We start from the raw sequence: 27,292 nt of genomic DNA, 5'->3' as shown, positions 1-27,292 counted from the left end.
GTCTTTAAAGTTTTTGTTTTATCATATATTTTGAGAAATGTCTGTGTCCAATGAAAGTCAATGGGGTCCAATGTTATTTGGTTAACAACATTATTAAAAATGTCTTTATTTGTGTTCTGCGGAAGTAAAGTCATAAAGGTTAGAAACGACACAAGGGCGAGTCAGTGATCATTTTTGTAATTTTGTAATGTAATTTCACTTCTAAACTAGTTCACAATGACATGCTACTAACATCATACTGTTTTTATAGTGGGAGCTCTCGTTCATGCAATAAAAAGATGCAGGACTAGTTTTCATTTGCTCTTTCCCACAAAAGCCGGATCCTCTCCTGGAGGTTGAAGGGCACGTTCAGGTGATTGACACTCCGCGCTGAAAACATCTTAGAAGATTCAGCTGGTCTCTCTTCAGCAAGACCTCTCTTCAGACGTGCATTCTCCACTTTCAGTTTCTCATGTCCCTCTGATAGCTGCTCATTCTCCTTTAGCAGAAGAGCAACAAGATTCCACAAGTCAGCGATGGCGGTGGACTGCTCTTCCAGACGAATTTTGTCATCTTTTGCCATTTTCCGGCCAACTGGAGGTGGCTGGGCTTCATATTGGAGGACCGTTTGACTAGAACGTACCGAAGTGTGTTTTGAAAAGCTGACTGTGGTATTCCCTTTGGGTTGACCTTGTGTGCAGCTCACCTGAATCAGTTGCTGCTGTTGGAGATGTCTGTCTCTCTGGATGGCTAAAGACAACCTTACCTTGATAAATATGAAAGTTTTGAAATAATGGTAAGATGGTGTATGAAATAACTGATATTTACACTAAGAAGGTACAAAGGGAACAAATCCTGTAATTAAAAGAACGGATATGAATTGACATGAAATGCCTCGGTTAAGCCCGGCAAATCATAACACAATGTCAGGAAAGGTCTTCGGCTATAGTAAGAACCCCTATTTTTTTTGCTCTCTCTCCCATTATTTTCTTAACGTTAAAGTGCTGTCGACATACAAACCACACGAATTCTGATGCGCCGTTTCAGGAAGAGGTTGTTTTGTACTATTATTGATGCTATATAAATTGACATTTATGGGACAAAACGCAGAATAACAGAAAGGAAACAGTACTAAAAAAATTGTGTGTTTCTGGTGGTACCGTAACCTAAAAGGAACTTTTCAACACCTTTAACATTAAAGGGTTCAATATTTAAAATGATACATCCTTGTATGTCAGGGAACAAGTAATGGGTATTTAAAATACTTTTGCATTTAAATAGGAAAAATCCATTTGTTTTATTTTCTCATGGAACACAGCAACACGTTTGTGAAATGAAATACATACTCCTGCCATAGTTAACATTTTTAGTAAACTTTTTTTACTTTTTTGCAGAATGGGTCCACAAATGCAAAAAAACCTGTAAGATTCATGGTGTCAGCACTACTCTGGTAAAATGCATATCCCAAAAGAAACAAATGGCAGACTGCTGGAATGGGGTCACACCTGTCTTGTCATCACAAATATGTTGCCTTACCTGTTCACTTTGTGTCATTGATAAGGCCTCTTTCAATAGCTCTGAACAGAGAGACAAAAAGACAGATTCATTTCATTTCTTTAAAGCACTGTTATAAAGTTGTACTTAATAGGTTAGGTATTGGCAACAAAAGGGCCGCTGTTATTTTACCTGCTGCTTGACCATGGCATAAAATCGACTCCTCATATTTTTCTTTTGCCACTAATCGGTTTGCCTTTTGACTGTAATAATGTGCCTGTAGGAGAGAGAGTCAACGCAATGGAATTTATTGCAGGGTCTGGTCATCTAACAGTAAGTCTAAATATATCATGAAAGCGATAATTCATAAAAAAATCCTCATGTAATTCAAATCCTCTATATCAGTGGCTCTCAAACTGGGGGCCCCAACATGGTTCCGAGGGACCACAGCTTTTGTGGCATTTAATGAAATTTATCTTAAATTTTGTGCAATCAAACATCAATAAAATAAGACCAACAACCAAAAGGTTTGATGTTTCAGCATTGTATAACGGAATATGTGTTTTGGTTTACTTTACATTTTAAGTTTAAGTTTACTAGTCTTTATAAGGAGGCGGGGGCACAAAGCAATGCACTCTACACAAAGGGGGTCTCACAACAAAAAAGTTTGAGAACCACTGCTCTATATAACTTTCTGTTTTTGTGGAACACATAAAAAGATATTTTGAGAAACCTATCAGTGGTTTTATTTCCAAATAATAAAAGTCAGTAGGGGCAAATGTTGTTTGGCAACCCACATTTCCAAGATATCTCTATTTTTGTTTGTTTGACAGAACAAATAATAGGATACAGGTTTAGAATGTATAAATGGGAACATTATCCCTCAAATTCATTCAAATCTGTATGTCTTCCAGGAAACACAAAAAGTGAAATCTTATAGAAATTTCACACAAATTCATTTCCGAATAGAACAGTGACTATGGATGAGATTAGAGCTACAGGAAGGTAAAGATTTTCAGTGAATCATATATCAAAATATATCGTTTTGCCATTATTTTTTATCGCCTGGTCACTGTATGATTTCATTCTGTAAAAAAGTAGCATTATCATGTTTCAAAAGAATATTCCACAGGTAAAATGAAAGTTGTGGGGTGTAAATTATTTATTTTCATTTTTGGATGTAAGTTTAAAGATGTAAAACTTTGTTTTCTATGTTTACTATTTTCAGACATCACTGGACAACCGACATCATGTTTCCTACACATTTTTAAAGTTAACCTTGCTGAACAACTTACTTGATTTAGTGGGCTGTCCATAACTTCCATTCTGCTTTTATCCACCAGACTGACAGTGTTTTCTCTGATTATTTACTTTTGTCAATACTGTAAATTCGATACTTTCGATACTGTAGACCATAAAATACTACTAGATCGTTTACACCATTATATCGGTATTCAGGGACAGGCACTGCAATGGTTCAGATCTTACTTAACAGACCGATATCAATACGTCCATTTAAATGGGAAATCGTCAAATCTTACGCAAGTCAATTATGGATTACCACAGGGATCGGTTTTAGGACCCTTGCTTTTCTCCATATACATGCTGCCCCTCGGCAACATTATTAGAAAACATGGAATTAGCTTCCACTGTTATGCAGATGATACTCAGCTATATATCTCATCAAGACCAGATGATTCCTTTAAGCTATCCAAACTGGCAGAGTGCATCGAGGACATAAAACATTGGATGACTAGTAATTTCCTCCTTTTAAACTCTAGCAAAACAGAAATATTACTTATAGCACCAAAATTAAGTAAACCGAATATCTCCGATTACAGCCTGCAAATTGAAAGCTGCACTGTTACTCCAACAAATACAGTTAAAGACCTAGGCGTTATATTAGACGGCAACCTGTCATTTAAAAATCACATCTCAAATATCACAAAAACAGCCTTCTTCCACCTTAGAAATGTTGCCAAATTACGAAATAGTTTATGTGTTGCAGACGCAGAAAAGCTTATTCATGCATTTGTGACCTCACGGCTTGACTATTGTAATGCTCTACTTAGTGGTTGTCCTGTATCATCGATAAACAAACTACAGTTAGTTCAGAATGCAGCTGCCAGAGTTCTTACTAGGTCAAGAAAATACGATCACATAACCCCAGTTTTATCATCGCTTCACTGGCTACCCATTAAGTATCGCATTGATTTTAAAATTATTTTAATTACTTACAAAGCCCTGAACGGTTTAGCACCTACTTACTTAACCGAGCTTTTATCACGTTACAACCCATCACGCTCGCTGAGATCTCAAAACTTAGGACTTTTGACAATACCTAGAATAACAAAATCCACCAAAGGTGGACGAGCTTTCTCATACGTAGCACCTAAACTCTGGAATAGCCTTCCTGATACTATTAGAGGGTCAGACACACTCTCCCAATTTAAATCTAGATTAAAGACACATCTTTTCAGCCAAGCTTTCACTTAATGCATAGTTAATGAACAGCAGCTACGCTAATTATTCTCTTTATTCTCTTTCCGCCTCTGCCTCGGGATGCCCATCCCGAGGTAGGAAGAAGTTCCACCATGTCCAGACGACCGACAGATGCCCATCCCGAGGTAGGAAGAAGTTCCACCATGTCCAGACGACCGACAGATGCCCATCCCCAATTTGAGATTACACCAGATACAGCTGCAGACTGACTGACCATCCCAGCTCCATCTAAGGCAATTCCACCAGCTGCCAAGAGAAATATGACCATCGGACCATCCCAGCTCAGACCACTACATCCCCAACCAAGAGCAAAGACGGACTATTTGTCTTATTAATGCTGAAGTTACAATATTTGGTATTAAATGCTAAACTAAAATCACATGTCACCAGTCTGAGTGCAGCTATGACACGTCAGAGGGGATCTGGCCCTCCCGGTTGAGCCTGGTTTCCCCCGAGGTTTTTTTTTCTCCATTAATCAATCATTGGAGTTTGGGTTCCTCGCCACAGCAGGGCAGTGTTGGCCTGCTCACCGGGAGACTGCATTCATTCATTTATTTATTTAGAAATTAGATGTTATTTATTAGAATGAACTTACTCGTTGTATAAATACCATGCACTGTGCTGTGTTTTAACTTTTCTGTTTTTCTTGTTTGCCCCTGTAAAGCTGCTTTGAAACAATACACATTGTGAAAAGCGCTATATAAATAAACTTGAATTGAATTGAACTCAAAACAGACAGCAAACTAGCGGAACACAAACTGCGCAGATTGCGCAACTTCATATAAACACGAGATTGTTGTGACGTGAAGCATGGTTTTGAATGTCTTGAATACGAAGTGTATGACGACATCTGCTGGCCTCTGTGTAAAACAACCGCAAAACAGTTTAGTGCAACAACACGAAGGTTTTTGTGGACAAATGAATCTAGAAAGTTTTGACACTATCATACTACACTTAACACTGGATTGTCATATAACTCATAGGCTATGATACATTTGCACAGTTAAAAAGGTTAAGGCAATGTGTGTAAACAAGATAAACCATAACTGAATTAGTCTAAATTCTCTGCTATAGAGCAAACACTTCTAGCATTATTTCTATTATTTCTTTTGATCGGATATTTGTATGAATTTTTCTATAATAAACTGGATTAAGCAGTAAATTCTCACTTGTCTCAGTCTTGGGTATTGATGTGGGATGTTGTTCTCCACCACATGCACATTGGGGGTGGTTGTTTTGTCTTTGACAATTCAAATAATCATTCTGTGTGGGACTATAAGAAATATCTTGTGGATGAACATTACAAGGCTGAATAACTGAAATAAGACAAAACAACAGCATATGATATAAAACACAGATCAGCTATACAGTAGATAAGCTGCAAGCATGGCTAAAAAGTTGTATATAAGGGGGATAATAAGGGGATTTTTTCAAAGGTTCTTTGTAAGCTGGCTCATGTTGATTTTCTATCTAATGATCCGGGGTCTCCATCCTCTCCTTGCTGTTGCCTTCTGTCTTTGTTTCTGGGTGATGACATGGGCAATAGCATCAAACTCTAGGGCCTTGGCCATCCATCTTCCTGCTCTCTCCACCTACGCACAGGGAATTTTGCGTGATGGGGGATCACTGATCCCTGAGAGAAAAAAGGGCTGGAGCTTCTCATTTTATCCACAGAAGGTTTATATATGCCGAGAATTTTATAAAGTATCAATAATTACATTAACAATTACAATTTTAGGATTTTTATTTGTCACATACACAGTTATATACATATCATACAGCTGTAGTGAAATGCATCTTATTGTTATTAGCATTATAAGTAATAAATATGTGGCTGCTGTAATTTTGCTGCATTAAAAAATATATTTATATTAGATTGTTAAATCTAATGTATAATATTAAACAATTAAAAATAGTATACATTTTATTTTATTCTTATAATAACAGGAACTAAATCAATTTTTAGGTTTGATTTCAAATTGTTCTTAATTAGTTTTATAGTATTTTTGTATATAATTTATATATAGTATATTTTGAATGGTTATAAGGTCATAATTTCGATCTCAACACTAGTAAAGTGCATAATCCTAAATCTCCTCCGTTATTTTTCATAATCCTGAGTCAATTTGTGTGTGTTGTTTAAATAAACCTTTTAAATACCTTTAAATAACATTCATTATTAATAGATAATTATTCTTATATTAAGTCACCAAGGCATATATCCTCATTGCAAACTTATTATTATAAAGAACTCATTCTGATGTAGTTGTGACACATAATGTGCACACATTTTACAGATGCAGGATTACAGATTATGGCTTCTTTTTAGTCAGTAAATGAAATTGTAATTTCCTTGCTGCATCATCTGAGCGTCCAGGCAATTATTTGTGTTTCTGCAAGACAGTCACAGCACAGCATGCAGTGAGCCTATTTGTGTAATGTTCTGGCCTGGAAAAATTATGTTTATTATTTAAAATTTAGTCAGATTACTCACAATAAACAATAAAAAGTAACTAAAGTCCATTACATGAACAGAAATGACAATTTTGCTTTCTTTCTGATCCAAATGTCCTTAAAGATGTTCAAATGGGTTTACTGGACTTTGCAACAGAAGTTTGCTTCATAACACGTTTGAATCACATGTATCTACAATGATAAAACTCTAAAAACAATGCGGCAGTTAAATTGTCATCGGGTTGCTGATGTTGCTTGTGAGCCCCTTCACCAGAGGGGCAGTTTTTGGAAAGCCACACCTCAAACCCATGAACAGGACCAACCCTCACACCTACGGAATCCCCCTCCCCACCACAGGAGACCCTCTCTGGCCCAATCTGCTGCATTCCCCAAATCTAACTCATTACCATAGCAGTTTCAATTGTGAGGGTGTTTGGAGGTGGGAACAAGTGTATTGTCCTGTTTTCTGGTTGGTGTCTAAACAAATGGTAAAGCAAATACGAATCTGCTCGTAGAGATGTTGAGCACTATCTGATTAGTGTTTAGTGGTGCTCAGACTAACATCTGAAGGAAACCGTGAAGGACCAAGACAAGAGAGAATCTCTACGCTGATGTTTCTGGCCATGAGAACCAAGCACACCTTCAGAAGAACACAGCCTTGAATGCTGGTAAGTTTAAAAGTAACGATTTCATTGTGCCGTAATGTTTTGGAGTGAGTTTTAGCAGAGTGTATTTGTGTAAAAACTAATACATAACAATGGTTGCCAACCACAGAAAAGGGGAAATTTGAATTTCACTAGAATTGGAATTTTAGTTTAAATATAGGGATGTGTTTAAAAGGTAGTGACTTGTTTTCTTAAAAAATGTACAAAAATAAAATGACACACCAAAGTGAACTTTCAAGAATATAACCGAATATAATGAAATTCAGAATGAACACACTAAATTAAGTAAGACAATTAAGCTGTGTACGGGGTATTCGAATTGATTTGTGCACTGACAATATATCTTTTATATATTTTTTATATATAAGTTTACCAAAACATATGAGTTTCTTAAGCATAAGTCAAAAAATATCTAAATGGAGCTAAATTGGAAGGCCAAAATGGAAGGTTTATCGAAAACGTAACATTGCATTTAGCACGGGCGTGTTGTGTTATAAAAAAAGAATAGTGAGTTTTGGAGAAATCACGGAGTGACGTTTGATTAATCGTCGTGTGCAGGGGTCACCAAACCCCCACGCAACACCAAAGCGAACGCAAACAAAATGGGCTGTGAACCCATCCCAACATGGCGCTATGTGGGCGTGCAAGGCACACAGGGCATTAGAGGGGCACAAAGGGAGGGGCTGTTGGGATGGGGGGTATCGACCAACCCGCCGAAATTATTTACCATCTGCTACAAAGAAATTCACTTCATTTAAACCTTTAACTTTTATATCATAAAATTGTAACGAATGTGGGTTTTCCCAATTTTGTCTGTCTAATTTTCCACACAATATGTTCATGCCTTCAACAGCATTTTCAGGTCTTTTTGATATTTTCAATATAATTTTAATGATATCTCTGATAAACGGTTGTCTAAGTTATGTAAGTATTCTATCTTCCACAGCTGCAATTAACTTTTCCTGGTGACTAGCAACACTGACACAATGGCAAGAAATTTTTGTGTCTGTAGGCGTAAGACAAAGGAAGTGAACATTTGCACTGCCCCCATCGATTTTGAGAATGAATAGATGTTTGGCTTTCAATAAGAAACAAGCTTAATCTATAACGTGACACCTGAATTTATTAATCCAAATAACCAACTTATTTAAGCTTCAGTCAGCCCAAATTTGACAGGTTGTCTTCTCATGATCAGAATGACAGGCTGCTGTTGAGATCAATCTAAAAGCTTTTGATGTCGCGGAGTTGATGTGGTGTTGACATTTTCAGATCATACACATTATCAGAGCCGCCTCATCTGGGATGAAATGAAGGAAATAACGCAGTGAGTTTATTACTGAATACTTATTCACATTAGAGGGATATTATAACTAAAACCTGTCAGCTGACAATGTGATAATATATAGGCATATTTATGTTACTATTTAAAGTAATAATTCACAACCCTATCTAATCATTTACCTATATGACTTTCTTTCTTCTGCAACGAAAAATTTATTTTGAAGAATGTTGGTAACTGGCCCCTATTCACTGGTTTTCTGTCCCTACAATAGAAGTCAACGGGTGCCACTGCTCAGTTACCAACTTTCTTCAAAATATCTTCTTTTGTGATTTGCGCAAGAAAGAAAAACATACAGTTCAGAAATGACAAAAGGGTGAGTAAATGATGAATTTTCATTTTTGGGTGAAATATCCCTTTAAATTCGTAAGCAGAAACTATGAAAGTTTTCTATTTGAAAAGCACAAAGAAAAAAAAAATTTGGCACAGAAGAGATTTTTAAGTTAAAAAACGAAAAATATATACAAATATTTGTCTTAATACTCTAGGAAGCTCCATTATTTCATGTTTGTTCTTATTGCAAGGTCTTTAATGTGAAAAAATGATCCTATGTAAAATAATCTTCCTAATCTAAACTGTCATTTAGCCTAAATATAAATTGAAAGAGCATGCCCAGTATTCCCTACTGTACTAACAGAATACAAGAGACTTTGAAATGAGATCTGATTATGATCAATCTTGAGAGTACAGTTTGTATAAGTGTGGGTTGCACAGAAGCTCAGTCAGCATGCAGTGCCTGCGCAAGTGGGCGAGTGTGAATGGGAACAGAGAAAATGGAAGCAGGTTGGGGGTGTCTGTACAGAAGTACGAGGGCAGATGCAGATCTATTCAAAGAGGCTCCACTTTCGCTAGGACTTCATGGAGAAGGGCTGTTCCGTAGTGTGGGTGGATATGAATTAGACCTCATCCGCACATACAGCAAATGCTCTGTTGCTCATGCTGCCATAGTTGAAAATAGACCGTGGTGGCAGAAAAACAAGTGACGAAGGATAGGATGAAGAGCCGAGGATGGCCTTACAGTGTCAATACCACTTTGGAACATATGGGAATTAAACGATATGATATAGGATTGTGTATAAAGGCATATGTTTATAGAAAACTTATATAAAAACAATAATTATAATAATCTGGAGTCTAAATGAAAATTGAGAACAAGCTATAGGTAACATTTTAGATGCTTAAAATGCTTTGGAATATTGCTTTGAAATAATTTTTATATATGCTGGAAAATTCAAATGCTATTTTATTTATGTGACGATGCTTTTTAACCTATAACGCTGTTTTATCGCAACGGTGCTAGTCTGTTACACGAGGAAGAACGTTTTGTGAACAAATATGTTTCCTTTAACACTTTTAAAATTAGAGCAAACTTTCCAACATATTCAAATTTCACTTTCCTGAATTTACTTTTATTGCGGTTCCTCTGTGGGATTTGCGCTCGGGGTGGATGATTATTTTCCGTGTAGAGTTTCCCGGAGGCGTCCCATATAAGTCAAAGAGGGCGTGTTTGACATTACCGGATAATAACCATTTATGGGGTGCGACCCAACCGGAATTCCTGATCATAATACACAGCAAAAAGAGTTCACAATAATTATTGAAATAAAGGCTCGTACACGAGTCGTAAATCTATTAGGCTATCGTGTTAATACCTACAGCATATCATTTAGATGTATGAAAATGAGTTATGTCAAACTCAAAGCTCTATCTGAAATGCGTTTTTGATGGACTCCCTCGTGTCGTCATATGGCCATAAGCCAAAAAAAACAGCCCAACCCGTTTTTTTTTTACAATGTTCTGTCCTTGTATGGTCAGTGACGTAACGGGGCATTGACGGGCTCCTTTTAAATGCATACTACGACATAAAGTTTCACTTATTGGTTAGCAGACACATGAAGGGACCTGATGGCTCGCGGATTAAAACTAACAGAGCGATGCGCGCGCTAATGATAATCACACAGGTGAATTAAAGCGCAGGATCGCATTTATAGCATCACTTACATCAAACATCTCTCTGAACAACTTGAGAAAATTAACCAAGGTTTTTTCTAACAACATCGAGAATATGACAGCAACAGCTAACACCGGGGATAAAATCACGACGTCGTTGAATGATTTCTTACGCTCTCTACCGTCAAACGTCTATTCTCTGGATGAGATCCCCACATCACTGTCTACAGGTTTCTCAGATGTAGAAGTGGGGGTCTATTCTGACCAGTTCAGTGAAGCGTCCGGAGGTAAGAAATGAATGTCAATGTCTTATTTAAGAAAAGTTGTCACAATGGCTTTACGTCCCAGTATGGGGTTGATTCACAAGCCAAGCTGCACAAATCTTACGTTTAGTAAGGCTATGTAGTTCAAATACTAGTTTTGTGAGTTCTCCATACTAAAATTCTAATATCATAATGTTGCTGAAGAAATACAACACATTAAAAATGTGTTTAAATGTTTAATAGCATGCTTCATTTGCATACGTGTAAAATATGCGTTGCAATGGTTTAAATGGCTATTCTTCCTGATCGTTATACATTTTACTGTTCATGTAGCCTAAATTATGTATAGTCTAATTATTATTATTTTTTTAATTTCATTAACTTAAATTCTTAAACTACTTAATGGAAGATCCCTATCGTCATAACTTCTCCAATGTGACCTGTCCGCCATAGGTGTTACTTTATTAAATTAGCATAGCTTTATCATTTTTCCCTGCTCAATAACGATGTAAATGTTAGATGGCTTTAAGTATTAGAGACTGCAATGTATGGTTCTATAAAAACACTTCCTTAAAACATAACCTCTGTGGAATATTCACAAGAATTAAAAGAGTGTCCGAGTCTACATAATCCTAACCAAATACGTGGCTGTTCTACCCGCTCATTATTTGTTAGGAACCCGACGTAACGCAGTGATATGAATAAAAACTAAGCAGAACAGTCTTTTTTCCACAGGTGGCTTAAACCCCGATAGTTTCGGCGTGGAGAAACGGGGCCTGGACCTGTCAGAGTCGAGCAAGTTCTCCTCGCACAGCGCGCCCGTCGCCTACACAGGGAAAATTTCCATCGACGCGCACGGAAGTTGGAATCAAGAAGGAATAATCAACTTTGTCAGCGCAGGGGTGCAAGACAGGACATCTTCCCCAGGATCATTCTCCACCGACTCTCCCGCTCCTACTGACCTTACGCCAGGCTGCTCCAAAATAGGTCAAAACCTTCCCAACATGGAACACATGTACACATCTCCTCCCTCTTACACCTGCACTGCCGAAGGTTACCAGGACCATTCGGGCTACCTATCGACCACCACGTGCCCCTTAACATACGCCACAACGTCCTACTCAACTCCAAAGTCAACTATTGACGGGGCGCTTTTTTCTATCATTCCCGAATGCGGGGGCTTTTATCAAACCACTAACAGCCAAAGGGACATGGCTATGTTTCAGGACATTAAGCCATTTTCACGGTCGTTGGAATCTATTCGCGTCCCCCCACCTTTGACTCCATTGAACACGATAAGAAATTTTACACTGGCGTGTCCGCTAGACGCGTCTAGGCCACCTATAGATGCCCACCCTCAAAACGTCCCACTCAGGCCAATATTGCGGCCACGGAAATACCCAAACCGACCGTGCAAAACACCGGTGCACGAGCGCCCGTATCCCTGTCCGGCTGAGGGATGCGACCGGAGATTCTCTCGCTCGGATGAGCTCACGCGACACGTGCGTATCCACACCGGACACAAGCCGTTTCAGTGCCGCATCTGCATGCGCAGCTTCAGTCGGAGCGACCACCTCACGACTCACATACGCACGCACACGGGCGAGAAGCCCTTCTCCTGTGACTTCTGCGATAGGAAGTTTGCGAGGAGCGACGAACGAAGAAGGCACACAAAAATTCACCAGAGACAGAAAGACAAAAAAGACTCTGTGACTCCACACAACTCGACCGCGGATGGCATACCGCTGTGAAAATAAACCTGACCGGTTGTGGGTACATGGTCCTGTTTTTATTATGGAACCGTCGTTACGTTTATGCGCATACAAATATGCGAAGGCAGCTTATGACTTCAATGTTAAATGTAATTTGTTGTAGTAAGCAGAAGAATAGAAAAGTCCGTTAAAAGTGTACATTTGTAAAGCACAGTTTTTGTTTTCAGCGTCTGTGAAGCAATTGTGTCACCACTTCTGTCATACGATGGAAAATTGTAGATTACCACACTAAGGTATTCACAATGTTTACATAGCTCCATGAGTTCTCTTTTTATTGATAACTTTAGTTTGTGTTTGAATAAACAGTGATGAATCGTGATGCGTTGATTTGAAAAAGTTCTTCAAATATATATATGTGTTTACCACTAGAGGTCCTCATTTTACAAAAACAAATGCACGCATTGGCCATTACACGCATCTGTGTCTCGTCAGTATTTACAAACTCACTGTAAATAACACCAATCACTGTCTTATGCTTTATTAGTAAAGACTGTTGCATAACAGGATTAAGTCATTAAATATAACATTTATAAAAATGAGTTTCATCTGAGTAAGTGCTCAACTATATGTTTGTTTTAATCATGTTTAGTATTCAGGGCAATATCCAGTGTAGTCCTATTGCTAAACATATTTGTTGGTCCTATTGATGGATTAATACATTACAACATGGAGGATGAATAGGGTTCCACTCTTTTGTCATAAGAGCTGTTAAACCAAATCTTACATTTGCTGTACATATTTAAATAGCATGAGCTAGTGAAACCACTCTTTAAGACAGAAACTCAAGACACAGTTTGCAGGCAAATATCATACATTTATGGACTTAATCCCTTAACAATATAAATGGTCAAAAAACAACTGGGTTCAAGACAGCAACTGAACGTAAGTGCATCAGGGTTGTATAATTACAGGTGTTGATACATTTCTATTATTCCACATAATAAATGCTTGATTGAAATGCTATCAGGCCATACAAAGAAATAACATGAAATGTCTTTAATCACCACGTGCTTATTAATAAAATCCTTCAAAGGGAAACATTAGGCCCCGGGTAAGGTTCACCGCCACACCAGAATTCATTAGGCTGCGGCGTTTCCATAAGCCACAAGTCCCCCTGTCCCTGGGCTTCGTTCTTCCTATCTGCGGCCTCAGAATGCGCATGCAAGATTTTGTAATAGTGACAGTCTCTGCCGTCATCCGGGTCATAGGGTGGTGCCAAAATGTCCAGGAAAGCGGTGGGTCCATCTACAGCGTCTATCTGATGGATATTGTCCTTCTGAGGAGACAGCACACAAGGGCTGCTCTCTTCCGTGTATTCACCCACCGATTTCAGCACAGTGGGTCTCAGAGAACTTCTCTGGAAGGGCATTAACGGAGGGTTGAACTGCACACCGCTGGCACCGTCCCTGGGTTTATCCAGCCTGTCGAAACAGCTGATTCGGACCTTTCCGTAGATCACCTTTAGCATACCGTACATTCCCGGATGATCATGCAGTGGTATGGAAGCACCCGTTTTTAACAGAAACACACCAATGCTAAACGCGTCGGACTGATAGATGTGCATGTACGTGACTGGAGGCGCGATGCGCGAGGGCGGAATCGGGGAGCTCTCAATGCTTCGGGGTACGATCTTCAAATCAGCCGCTCTGACCTCCGACAAAAGGGCTTTCAGTTTGCTTAGGTTTTCTGAAAACACTTTGTTGTGCTCGCTCGCTACAGAAGGGGTTCGGAACGTCGTTAGCGCCTGTTTGGCGACTCTCTGGACTGTGGAAGTCATGTTGTCTCGTGGCATAATAACGCACGTCCCGCGTCCACTTGACGTTGAACTTCACGCTGCACGCGCTCTGCTTCCCCTTTAGTATCAGGTGCACCTTTATATAAAAAATCAATTAATTTCTCATTTGAGTCATCAAACTCCAGACCACGTCTGCAGCAACAGCGTGCCATACGAAACACGTTACATGGACATTACGTTCATGTTGTGACTGCCCCATTTACAGACATAAAATTCACACGTACGCAATGTCAACACAGCTACACGTCACTAAGAGGATTGTGGGAAACGTAGTTTTATCACACGGTTAAAATGATGTAATATTACTAAACAACCGCTCCAAGAAGCTCATGCTTTAACATTTGGGGGCGATAACTTAAGACGTCGAACCTGAATGAAAATGTCTTTGCAAAGACTCCATAAGGACAGAGTGACAGACATTACACTTAAACGGAGTTACTACAAGTCCCTCACATGCTTGCGTTTCAAGGGGCAATAACACATGGATCTTTCACCTCCAACGCTGCATTCACGTGCTCTAGGAAGTTCGATAATTCCCACTTCAACCCGGAAGTAATCTCTGGATTTGTCATTAAAACGTTGATGTTACTAATGATTTAGTAGCTTGAGAATATTACAAGTATCTGCTAACTTTTAAAGAGTGGCTCTCACTAAATCATTGGTGTTTCGAGTCAGATCCGTCGGCGTGGCTTGTTGGTTTTGACTAAATCTTTGTTGTTATTGTCTTACGAAACCTTTACCCTAACCCACACTCTAACCATCTTAACTGGTTGTTAAAATTGACGAAAAAACACGTTTGGATGAACTTTTTAAAAAATGAACCAGTGAGGCCTATTTGAAAGCAGCAGTTACAAAAAAGGTAAGATAGTTTTAAAATAAGATGACACATGAAATAAAATAATATAGAATTAACCTTGTGGCTTACATTTTGTAACTAAAATATTTTGTGTCTATATACATTTTGTATATAAAAACATAAATAAACAATTTACTTACCTGCACAATGTCAATATATGATTCTGAAACTATACAATTGTATTGTTTCAGTATAACACACTAGAAGTGTATTAAAATGTTGTCAATAAAGAGGGATTTGTTTTATTTAGATAACAGACCCCCTGACAATTCATAAGTCATATTCAGAATCAGTTTGTGCGCAAAACTCAGTGACACGACTGTATTACTATAGCAACTGCTGATGATAAACCAGTGATTTCATTATTGCTGCAGAAGCAGAGATGCTGCCTTTTACCCAACTAACAATGACTCACAAACATGTTTGCATGACATTGCTTTAAACTACTTATTTATAGAAAAACAGACATGTGGATGGTTTAATCATCTGTGGTCATGTAGTTATTCCTGTACACTTTGCTGCATCACTCACCGGCACACACATAACAAGACAGTATCTATAAACAGATAAAGCTATGTAAAAGGATGTAACACCATCGCCCACTTCAGTCTTCTGAGATTCTATGATCACACACACACACAGTATGACTGTGAAGAATCATCTGTTGATGACATTATAAGGATGGCGTGTCATCGTTAATAAATGCATATCATTTTTGTCATCACCAAATCTGCTTTCTAAAAAAATTTATTTCTCCATTCTACAGAAAATCTTATTGTGACTCTTATCATTCAACTGAATGACTCTTATCATTCAATTCAAGTTTATTTATATAGCGCTTTTCACAATGTGCATTGTTCCAAAGCAGCTTTACAGGAGCAAATAAGAAAATCACAGAAAGGTCAAACACAGCCCATGGTGTTTATAGAGCAAGCAAGATCATTCTAATAAATAATATCTAATAAATAAATAAAAGCAGCCTCCCGGTGTGCATGCCAATGGCGAGGAAATCCAAACTCCAATGATTGATTAATGGAGAAAAAATCTTGGGCGAAACCAGGCTCAGCCAGAAGGGCTAGATCCTCTCTGACGTGTTATAGCTGCACACAGTGACCCCACCGAAAGCCACCCAGCAAACATCCACGAAGAAGAAGAAGAGCCCACCACCCGCTACCCAGGTAATCCCACTCGCCGAAACCGTGCAGGTCAAACCCGGTCCCACTCCGCAATCGTCACCAGAAAACATAGGAACAACCGGGGAAAAATAGTAATGGCATAATGTAACTTTGTTCCCCTGTTGTCCAGCATCGACCACAAAACAAGACCAGACCCACACAGCCCCAACAAATGAAATCACCACAACACAGTCCCCTGAAGTGTGCCCTTAAATATACCTTAAGTCTTACTTAAGTTATTCTCTTATTGTCTTAAGTAAAGGGAAAACACCCCTTAACTCAAGGGAAAACCTTAAGGTGCTTTATGCAACCGGGCAAAGGGCTCTACAATTTTAATACCTAAAGATACTGGATAGCGATTATGCCAAGCACAATAACACAGAGCTAAATGAAATAGTCATAAAAGGCCTAACAAAAACCTTCAGAAACATGTAAATTGGAGAGGTCATATAGCCTCAGCATTCTCAATGTAATGAGTGATGTCAGTCTGAGCTTAGAGGCTTCACCCTGATCACAATAGAGCCACTCAATATGTGCACTTATATAGACATTATAAAGACAACAATGAGTGGACCAACAGCCAAATGATTCACCAATCTTACAGTGTAAAACGCTAAAAGATAAAAAAGGACGAGTTAAATTAACCCTTGACTTCAGAGTTAAAATTTCCCTATAATACACAACTGATAGCTTGTTATTTACAAACGTTCCTCTTTTTAGCGTGCGTGACTCTTAAATAATCTTTGTTAATGTAGCTGAGAGGTCTTTGATCTTTGGCCATAGCTCTATACTCTAAGCTATATTTCCCTCTCTGGAGGTTTGTTTTTCCTGACTGAGAGCCAGCTCTCTGAACTATTGGTCTGCGAGCCTGAGGTCCCAAAGCTCTATTACACTACAGACCACTGTAGAATTCTTTCTTGATGTGAAGTTTTATTACAAGTTAAGACACAGTGTAAACATAACATGGGGAAATTCTCACTGGGAATTGTCATATTTTCTCAAGTTTAATACAACATAAATCTTTGACACGGTCTATGTATTGAGAAGTTACTCTTTGAACATTTACAATGCAGATGCTTTAAGACACTCTGAAAAATGTGTGATCCAGAATCATGAATGTAACATATGCAGATAGTGTGCTTGGTGCTGAATGATAAATCATATCATATAGTACAACCAATTGGCTCCATGGAGATCCAAAAAGGAACAGATCTTTACACTGAAGATAGTTTAAGTCTTTAGCAAGTTGGTTAAGCTGCCGGATATGATTTTGGCTACGATTCAAATTTTGAGATTCCAAAAAAATCCTATAATGCATCTTGTATGCTGTACTATCAAAGGTTACTCACAGCCCTGCTTTTAGCCAATGACATTTGAGCCAAGAATTACAATTTTAACCTATATACAAATTATTGTATTAAAACTGCAAATCTATCAGTCCCAAATGATTATAAATATAGTTGTATTGTATTGTATGAAAGTAATAGTTCCCCCCAAAAATAAAATTCTGTCACCAATTACTCAATCACTTTCTTTCTTGTGCAGAACACGAAAGAAGATATTTTGAAAAAATGTCGACCCATTCCCTTGCATTGCTTTTGTGTTAATACCGACACTGTTTGGTTACCAACTTTCTTTAAAATATCTTCTTTTGTGTTCTGCAAACGTAAGAAAGACATACTGGTTTGAAATGACAAATGATTGAGTAAATGATGACAGAATTTTTAATTTTGGGCGGACTGTCAATTTAAATATACTCGGAGTTTATCTGAATCAATATCACAAATAGGTATAGTTTCATTGGATAAATGCGCTTGGCCCAAAGTTAACTTCTGGTCAGTGTTTATTTAGTTATCACTCTGGCAAGTAATAGTAATTTATTCATAATTAACTTATATCAGTACTAATTAATATGAATATTTTACTGTATATTAACGGTATTAATATAATTAAATCTACTCAACAGTTATTGATTCTTTGCGGAGGTCTATCTGAAGTTAAGATTGAGCCACATAACATTTGTTTTTTCCACTGTGAATTGATAGGTTGTATAAAAGTAGATGTCTCATTAAGAATTGTAACTCACAGTTGGAATTGCTTAAAGGGGTCATATGGTGAGAATACGTGTTTTTCTGTGTCTTTGGTGTGTTTTAAGTTGCCCATTCATGTATTAGACATGTAAAATTGCAAAAATGAAAGTGTCTGAACAAAAGATGAATTCTATCTAAAAGAGAATGCTCACTGAGAGTTGCCTGAAATGCCTTATGTAACCACACCCCCACAAATCTACGTCAGTTTGTGGTATGATTTGACTAAGATCGCCAAATGTATACGCAAGTAAGGTGGGGCGTACCTGTTAGTACAATTGCTTTGGATTCTGGTATTCCAAAAATGCTAAGAAGCGTTTCCTTTCCCGTCACACGCTTGCAGTATTCGACCAATCACTACGCACTAGGTAACTGGCGAATCATAGCATACCTCGGTTTTAACAAAGAGCTTTGTTAAAAATGCACGCATTTCAGAGAGGGCGAGCAAAGATGAAACACGAACATGCACACTATTTTATATATATGCTCTCCAGAGCATAAGTATGAACTTGAACAGATGAATTGTTCATGAATGCGTTAAACAAGATAAAAAGAAATGTCATGATGACTTTAGGACAAATTCCAAAAGAAGTGATTGTTGAATGAACATTTAAAACAAGGCTACCCTCTAGTGGTCATAATAGGAATGATTACAGCGTAACATGTAGAAAACTAGTAGTACCTAACAGAAAAAACTCACAGTAAAACAAGAGGGTATGACCATTCAGATTTTAATAATGCTGCACTTGCCACAAAGAGATGGATAACAGGCAAAGCATTAACGGATCAATCTTTAATGATCACCTCTAATCTCATTTCTATTTTTCAGGATATCATATGAAGCAGCAAAGTTCAGGTGAGACTTAAATTCTCAAAGTATCACAAATGTAATACAGATAACAACGTTCCAAGAGAAAGGCACAAACATTAAGATAATAAGCCTAGAGAAAACAAATTCAGTTTTAACATAATAACAGAAACCAACTTGGCACAACATTAAACAACATCTTAAATTACTCTTAATATTATTATCAGGAACAAACTAAACAATACAAATAAAATGTTTACATCGTCTTATTTTTCTGATTGTCACATTTATATTGTCATTGCTATATGTGTAGGGCTCAGCCTAATTAAAAAAAAAATCATAATTGACAAATAGTTGACATCATCGGCCCTACTATAGACTGTCCCTGTAGTGAAATATTAAAACTGTGGGAATATAAAAAAAGAGTTTAATAAACAATGGCCTGTTTTAAAACAGTTTGCTGTTTTAAGAGGGAATTAACTTCCACAAAAGATAATGCCAAAAACTGTAATAGAAAGATTCCAAAACAAAAGAGAAATTAGGTTGAGCCCAACTATAACTTTTTTATTTGATGGTGTCTTTTGAATATTTCAATATTTCCCTTTCCACCTTTTTCTTGTCCCCTATAAAATATCGTCACATATTGCACAAGCCACTGGTTAAAGCATTATAGCATGCTCACAATAAAATACAGATGAATGTCATCATGCTCACACAGCACTACTTTAGCACTCCTTTCTAAAGAAACACGACCTAACTAGTTTTACACAAACATGAAGATCCCACAATAGACAAAATAAGATTCTTATCACAGTGTCGAGATTGAACAATAATGAAGTGGATGAGCTGTCGTCACATAACATCACAAACATAAATCTAAAGTAGAACAAAACAAGTCATTTTTATCTTCACATTGGTCTAGACAAATAGACTCACCAGAGTGACCATCTGCTATTTGTAATTATTTTTGTTCAAATGAACAACTATATTGATGTTTTGTGTGTATGTGCACTTATAATTATTATAATAATTATAAAAATAATAATTCTGGCTGTCTCTTAACATGCAATTGTTATATCGGGGGGAATCAAAGGTCTACCTGAACCAATGCATGTCTTTCATAGACTTTGTTTCATACCACTATGTCAACCAAAAGCACTACCCTGTTTCTCCACAATGTAGGTAAGAAATACTATATTTCTAGATACAAGTACTCTTTTGATGATTAAAAAAATCCTATTCTGATTTAACCATTTGTCGTTTGCAGCATAAACAATTATATACCTTGTACATACTGTTAGTCGTCAGAATTGTTCAGTTTTGCCAAAGATGACTGTAAGTAGTACTCCTGCAATCGTGCAGAATCAACAATTTAACAGGATCAAATTTTCTGTATTAATTCTGTCATGCAGATGCTGTCTGGCTGTGTTGATAAACTCAACTTTAAACTTAAACATTCCTTCAGTTTTGTTTGCAAGATGCAAATCAGCTTCCATTTTGTACTTCATAAATCTGATCATAAGTCCTGTTACTCCAATGGACAAAGCTAAAAAATGTTAATCAAATTGCCTGGCAATGAATGTAAGAACACTTAATGACATCTACACATCTTAAAGATGTCATCTCCCATTAGCTGCATGTTTTACCACCAAAGAAATGTTTAGAGTTCTTATCCTTTACGTTTCAAATGAATCAGGAACAGGGAGCCAAGTATTTATTTCTTACAATGTAGCACCACTATTTAAAAATACAGTCGTGACAGCACCTTACAAAAATGCTACATTTTTACGAAAACGATGCATTTTCTATTAGGAGACAGTTTGTGAACAAATAAACAAGCATTAAGCGGCATAACATCAGATCTGTGCTTCATACCTCAGTTCTATAATTTATAAACACCAACCATTAGTTATATAATGTACCTATAACTACATTTATTTTCCTGAACAGAATTTATTGGAAATCTTAGCATGTTATATTTTGAACAGGGTTACAAAGTGTCATTTTAAGGTATAATGCTAGCTATAGCTATTTTAATTAAAGTGCAATTTTACCCTGTGTCCATACTACAACCAATGTGTATTTTCATCATTAAAATACTTCACAGCTCAACCATTAAACTACTAATTTTTCACATGTCACTGGATTTCTTGCTGAGGGTGTAACCAAAACTAATCTTAGTAGCTATAATAGTTTGAAAATAAAATAGTTGAAACTCAAGCTGATAATGGTGAATTCAGAGAAAGTTGGGATTTCCGTATTTTTATAATTGCTGATGTAATCAGTCTATTAATTGAACTAATATTTTTGTTATTTAAATGTACATTCATTGCAAGACTCTACATCTGTCCCTAAACCTCATACCCATCTGACCTTCTTCGCTGGCACCAGCTGGTGTAACCCAGTCTACTGGAAGCGGATTTGGACAGTCTCAATCCGGACTGACCGAGTAGTTGCTCCTCTTCATCCTGTTCTAGATGGTCTCCTGAAGACCTATCAGAGAAATCAAATGACAAATCCGGTTTTATGTTTATATGCATCATCACACTATACATTTTCCTCTATGATGAAGTACATTTAATTCACACAAAAATGTTAAGACACAGCAGAGCAGTCATTTATGAACGGAAGCAATGTGATATTTCACTGATAGAATCACATGAATAAGTTAAAGACAAGGTCCAAATTTAACACACGGCAAATGCCATATATGAGCAGAAACGGGCTTGAAAGAATGACAGCCGATGTAAGTGACGCAAACAATTAAAAATTCATCTTCAAATGACTTTTACCTCTGCTGAAAATTTATCAGAACTTTTCATTTTCTCTAGATAAGCATGCAGTAATGCACAAGACGAGTATTCCTTTCAAGCTAATTAAAAACATGGTCGAAACAAACATTAAAGCTAAACAATAAGGGGGGGAATAACTGCATATAGTTTATTGGCCTGTAAACCCGGATATTCAAAATAATGAGAGTTAAAGTAGTCTAAACTTAATTTTATATAAAAAAATTGTACTAACTTTAATGTATAACTAATTCTTACTTTTGAATTATTTTAACTTAATTTAAACAAGTTAATCCAAGACGATTTGTTGAGAATGAATTTCGGTTCCGTGAGACTGCATTAGGAGTGTACATTTTGAAATTAAGTGTTATTTTATGGGGTTTTTTAAAAGAAAAAAAGACTTGTTAATGATGAATGTTCATTTATCTAGGATATTCAGAAGAGTTTGTTGTTTTTTTACTTTTGGTGTTACCATCGTTCAGAAGAGTGGTGCTTATGCTCCAAGGTTGTTGGAGGTGCCATAGCAGTCAAGTATGTTACATTACTGGTTGTTAATTGTTGAAGTAGCCGAAATATTTTCATTTCTTAAAAAGACCTTTCTTTTTATCTAAATAACTAAATAAAAAAGTTACCTTACAAAATGTTCAAAATAAAAAGAATTAACATGCATATGTACAACAAACTCAATAATTGATAGTTCTGCTTACTCAAAATTGGGAACATCATAACTCAAAAGTTTTGATATAACTGATTACCTAAAATTTTGGTTTACAGTGCAGTTATAAATAATTATGGCTTATATTATTTAAAGCCTCACAAATATGTAAATGAAAAAACAATAATACAATACCTGCTGTGTGTTAATCTCTGTGGACTAAGCTCAGAAGAATGAGTCACCTAAAATGAATAGAATAATTTACAAATGGGCCATGTGAACACTGCACAAAATACGAAAAACAGAAACAATTAAGAGACCATTCCAAATTTTCATTTATTCAGCATTTCTAAGTGTATTGTGGCCAATCCAGTCCAGTGTCTGTTGAATTTTAACAAAATCAAACCATTCAACAAAAAAACAAATGTCGTTCTACAGCAATGTGAAAGACAGAAACAGCATGTGAAAAGACACACGAAAACTGTAATAAAAATCGAGGTAATCACATCAAAAAATTATGAAATGAAGAGTTTCTTTCCAAGAAGAGATAGCTACGTTTTTTATTATTTTATCATGTTTTTATTGTGTATTGTTTTGTATTAGATCATTTTACCTAAACACATAGCTATAAATAGTGAATACATAAAAACTAAAAATTGTTTTGTAATGGTCTCTTAATTTATTAGGCCAACTTGAATATAAAGACATACAGGGTGGGCGGTGCAAAAGTGCCTGTGGGGGGCGCTCTGATAATATTCCAGTAGTCTCTCAGCTAGCGAAATCCGTCTCAACAGGCCTTCAATGAACCGTCGCAGGCGAACCTTCCCACAAATCTCGTGTTGTGCCGCTGCTTCCAGAAACTTCTGAATGGTAATAACCTCCCTGACAAACAGTCAAAGGTAGTTACAAAAGAAAAGCTCTATGAAACATGAGCCCCAATTTTGCGACATTCTCAACTTTGTGACAGGATTCAAGATTTGGAGGAGACAGAAAGTAAACAACAAGAAATACATAACGTCAACATAAACAAGGAACCTTATTAAAGGGATACTTTACCTATACATTCCGTCACCATTTACTAACCTCCAGTTGTTTCAAATGTGGATACATTTCTTTGTTCTGATGAACACAGAGAAAGATATTTGGAAGAATGGTTACAACCAGAGAGGTCTTGCCCCCCATTGACTACCATAGTAGGAAAAAACTGGTAGTCAAAAGTGTCCCAGAACTGTTTGCTTTCCTACATTCTTCATAATGTCTTCTTTTGTATTCAACAGAACAAAAAATTATATTTATTCCTACGATGAGGGGCAATATCTGTTTGGTTATAAGCATTCTTACAAATATCTTTCTCAGTGTTCATCAGAAGAAAGCAATTTATACAGATTTGGCACAACTCGAAGGTGAGTATATCATGACAGAATTTTCATTTTTTTCTGGTGAAGTATTCCTTTAAAGTGTTAGTCATGTTTCTTTCTAACACAGGCTTTTGAGTTTGTTCTCATGGATAAAATACATTTGACTCCCCCACCATTCAATAACAGCCTATTTGCGGAGCCTTCATCACTTTGTGACAGGACGGTAAAAATAACTGCTCAAAAAGTCAACATCACACTAAAAGGCGAAGCATGCTGATAAAAATAAACTTCAGCAAGTCTTTCCTAATTTTGGGATCGTTTTGAGGTAAACACATAGCCACATGCACCTAGAAACAATACAAGGTTTGACAAATATTATCAAAAGTTCTTCTGGTGTTTTGGAGTCTAACCTGCATTGTATTAATAAAGGAATAGTTCACCCAAAATAAAAAAAATGTCATCATTTGTTCACCCTCATGTAGATTAAAACCTGTATCTTTTCTTCGGTTGAACACAAAATAAGATATTTTGAGAAATGTTCCTCAAAATATCTGAAGAAAGAAAGTCATATATTGAAATGGCATGAGGTTGAATAAACAATGAAAGGATGTTTATGCATTTTTATGTGCCTAAAACAATATTAAAGTCTTTAACTCACTGTTCTCTCCTCTCCAGCTCATGCTCTGAGATGCTGAGCTGTTGTCGCAGAGTGGCGATCACCATAACCGCAGCATCTACCTGTCTGCTGAGTGCCCGTTCTCGGTCCTGCACTTCCTGCTTCTCCTGCGCCAGGTGATGCGAGTGAGCGCGCTCACACAGTATAGCCGTGTCTGTCTGCGCCAGCTCTGAGCTCAGCCGTAATAGACGTCGTTCCATACTACTGTTGGCGGTCCTCATCATCCCTTCCAGTCTTTTCTCAACCGACACCACTGGAGCCGAGAGGGGCCCGACAGTGGCCGCTGCCTCCATGTCTATCAGGCTCCTCTCGGGGGACAACAGCTTCTGCTCTGCACGTAACTGTTGTGACGGAGCTCGGTCAGTGTTGAATGTAAGTTTGTGATCTTCTCTCCCGATTGAGTTAGTATTTGTGCCAGCATTGCATACTTTATGCTTGTCACAATTTGAGCCTCTGCTGCTCTCTGTGCAGTCTGTGTTAAAGCGCCCCAGTGAGGATAGGAGGCTGATGTCATGATTGGTGTGGAATGGGTGTCTGTACTCTAGATGAGCCCTGAGAGAAGCCAGGCTCTGGAAACGTTCATTTTCTCCACATCGCAGGCAGCGGAAAGGGAACTGTGGAGGGGCTCCAGCTCCACACGCCTGACCGTTCTTCACAAATAGTGCTGTGTTGCGGGTGCACACTTTCTGCTGCATGACACAGATGACCTGACCACAAAAATAAGCATCACTGACAATCATTCATTCACTCATTTGATCTAAACATCTCTGCTTTCATTTTAGAAATGTGACCATGGTTTTATTATAGTAAAGCAGAAGTAACCATGTTTTTCATCACAGTTTTGTAAATACCATGGTTAAACTACAGTTACTGTAGCAAACCATGGGTCACTACAACGGTTTTACAACAAATGAAAACAAAAAATATATAGTTAAATCTGCTGAAAAAAACACAGTAGACCATTTGTGACCCCGGATCACAAAACCAGTCTTAATTAGCATGGGAACATTTTTTGGTAGAAGACAAAAATAAATTCTATGGGTCAAAATTATTGATTTTTCTTTTACGCCAAAAATCATTAGGATCTTAAGTAAATATCATGTTCCATGACAATATTTTGTGAATTTCCCACCTTAAATATCTAACCACTTTATTTTTGTGAGTGGATGGCCTGCCACAGTGCCCCTATTTAACAACTTCAAAGGCGATTTTCTCAATATTTAAGATTTTTTGCACTCAGACTTCTGAGTTTTAAACGGTTGTATCTCATACATCAATAGAAAGCTTCAGCTTGACCCATAGGAGTAGTTTTGTTGTCCAGGGTCACATTTAATGGATTTAATGGTTACAATGGAAATTGTATTGGTTTCAATGGAAACTATAATGGTGTATACTGGTATGTGATGGATTCTATTTGGTGGGTTGTTATCTTATTTAAAATCCCACCATTAAATACATCACATACAGTAGACGCCATACGTTTCCATTAAAACCAATACAAATCCATTTAAAACCATTACAACTTTGATGATTGCTGTTGACTTTTTCCAGCAGGGAGTTCACTTTTTTGTGCCTTGGTTCAGTAAGAGAAATTTCCACAATTTTGTGTATGTCTCATTTGCTATCTATATAATGTATAACATACTGGCTGCACTGCTCTATACTATAGATATTGATGTCATCAATTGCACTACTAGGCAACCAGTCTGCACTTCTCTGTGCATACCTGGTGCCTCATTTTAACCCGAGTGATCTTTTTGCAAGGCCTACAAATAGATATAATGGATGAAACATATACAGTATGACATACAAGAGTGGCGAAACAGACCGGATAAATTCGGCAGCAAAACGACCAAGCTTTATCATACATATATGATGATACTGTACAATCACACAGTTACGAAAAAACTGTACCTAGATAATACTGAATACAGGTTCAATCGACTAATAATAAGGGTGATGTAAAAATGAACGCATCTTAACTGGGTTGATGTTGTATCATTGGGAAATAATAGGAATGCAAATCGAATATGTATAAATTGTCTTGTTACAAATGTCAGCGAAACCGAGTCTTTTAATTTGTAATTTAATCATACATTACGTTTGTATACATACATACAATTTGCAAAGCCAGATTTGTGCGCGATATACTTATGCAAGCGCGCGATCAGCTCAAGAGTCTGAAATCAGACAGGTAGTCAGATGACATTTTCTATTATCTGTAACGTTACCATACAACCATACCTCAATGAACGGGATCCAATGTCGGTGCGTGCTGCTGCTGTTGTTCGGGTTGCAACGTTACCCTTTATTCAATCTGTTGATCTGATATCTGTTGCTTGATATTTTCCCGAACCCCACCAGTAACCCTCTGATTCACACGCAATCTAGATGTATGATGTCATCTGGGTAATAATGACGCTGTCAAGAATGAGCGACTGAGGTGAAATTGGTTTCTGTTTTGTGCTAAATGCAGTTTTTGCTAAATAACTGGTTGCAAAATTTAATCGGAACGTGTGGTAATTTACAACTGATCTAAGCGATCCAGTCACAGAAGTGAATTGATTAGAGGACGAGGAATCATCAAAATTCAGTGCTGCAGACAATCCGTTTTACTCATTTGAAGACAGACAGGGGGGTTAGTGATAAATAAATCCCAGTCCAACAATCACATA

At 37.3% G+C, this 27,292-nt stretch overlaps 3 protein-coding genes across 4 annotated transcripts; 1 reads left to right on the top strand and 2 right to left on the bottom strand.

Moving 5' to 3' along the window:
• Positions 1–1,545: 1,545 nt before the first annotated feature.
• On the bottom strand, positions 1,546–27,237 carry znf365 (zinc finger protein 365). Its single transcript, XM_056768397.1, has 7 exons — positions 26,862–27,237; positions 24,600–25,324; positions 23,294–23,465; positions 22,779–22,825; positions 21,513–21,632; positions 1,666–1,750; positions 1,546–1,556 (listed from the first exon to the last, which is right to left on the bottom strand). Exons 2-6 carry the CDS (start codon positions 25,310–25,312, stop codon positions 1,717–1,719), a joined length of 1,086 nt encoding a protein of 361 aa, XP_056624375.1. The 5' UTR covers positions 25,313–25,324; positions 26,862–27,237; the 3' UTR covers positions 1,546–1,556; positions 1,666–1,716.
• On the top strand, positions 10,302–12,737 carry egr2a (early growth response 2a). Of its 2 annotated transcripts, XM_056768396.1 has the most exons (3): positions 10,302–10,582; positions 10,646–10,670; positions 11,382–12,737. In XM_056768396.1, the coding sequence occupies exons 1-3, from the start codon at positions 10,499–10,501 to the stop codon at positions 12,395–12,397; spliced, it is 1,125 nt and encodes a 374-aa protein (XP_056624374.1). In that variant the 5' UTR covers positions 10,302–10,498; the 3' UTR covers positions 12,398–12,737. The 2 variants fall into 2 exon arrangements, with proteins under 2 accessions (XP_056624374.1, XP_056624373.1); XM_056768395.1 differs by having other exon boundaries at positions 10,302–10,670.
• adob (2-aminoethanethiol (cysteamine) dioxygenase b) lies at positions 12,881–14,464 on the bottom strand. The gene has a single exon (XM_056768398.1). It carries the CDS (start codon positions 14,208–14,210, stop codon positions 13,446–13,448), a length of 765 nt encoding a protein of 254 aa, XP_056624376.1. The 5' UTR covers positions 14,211–14,464; the 3' UTR covers positions 12,881–13,445.
• Positions 27,238–27,292: the final 55 nt, after the last annotated feature.

This window comes from Triplophysa dalaica, chromosome 15 (genome assembly GCF_015846415.1).
Source record: "Triplophysa dalaica isolate WHDGS20190420 chromosome 15, ASM1584641v1, whole genome shotgun sequence".
Lineage (NCBI taxonomy): Eukaryota > Metazoa > Chordata > Actinopteri > Cypriniformes > Nemacheilidae > Triplophysa > Triplophysa dalaica.
Note: the sequence above shows the minus strand (reverse complement) of the source record. Positions and strands in the feature narration are given on the sequence as shown.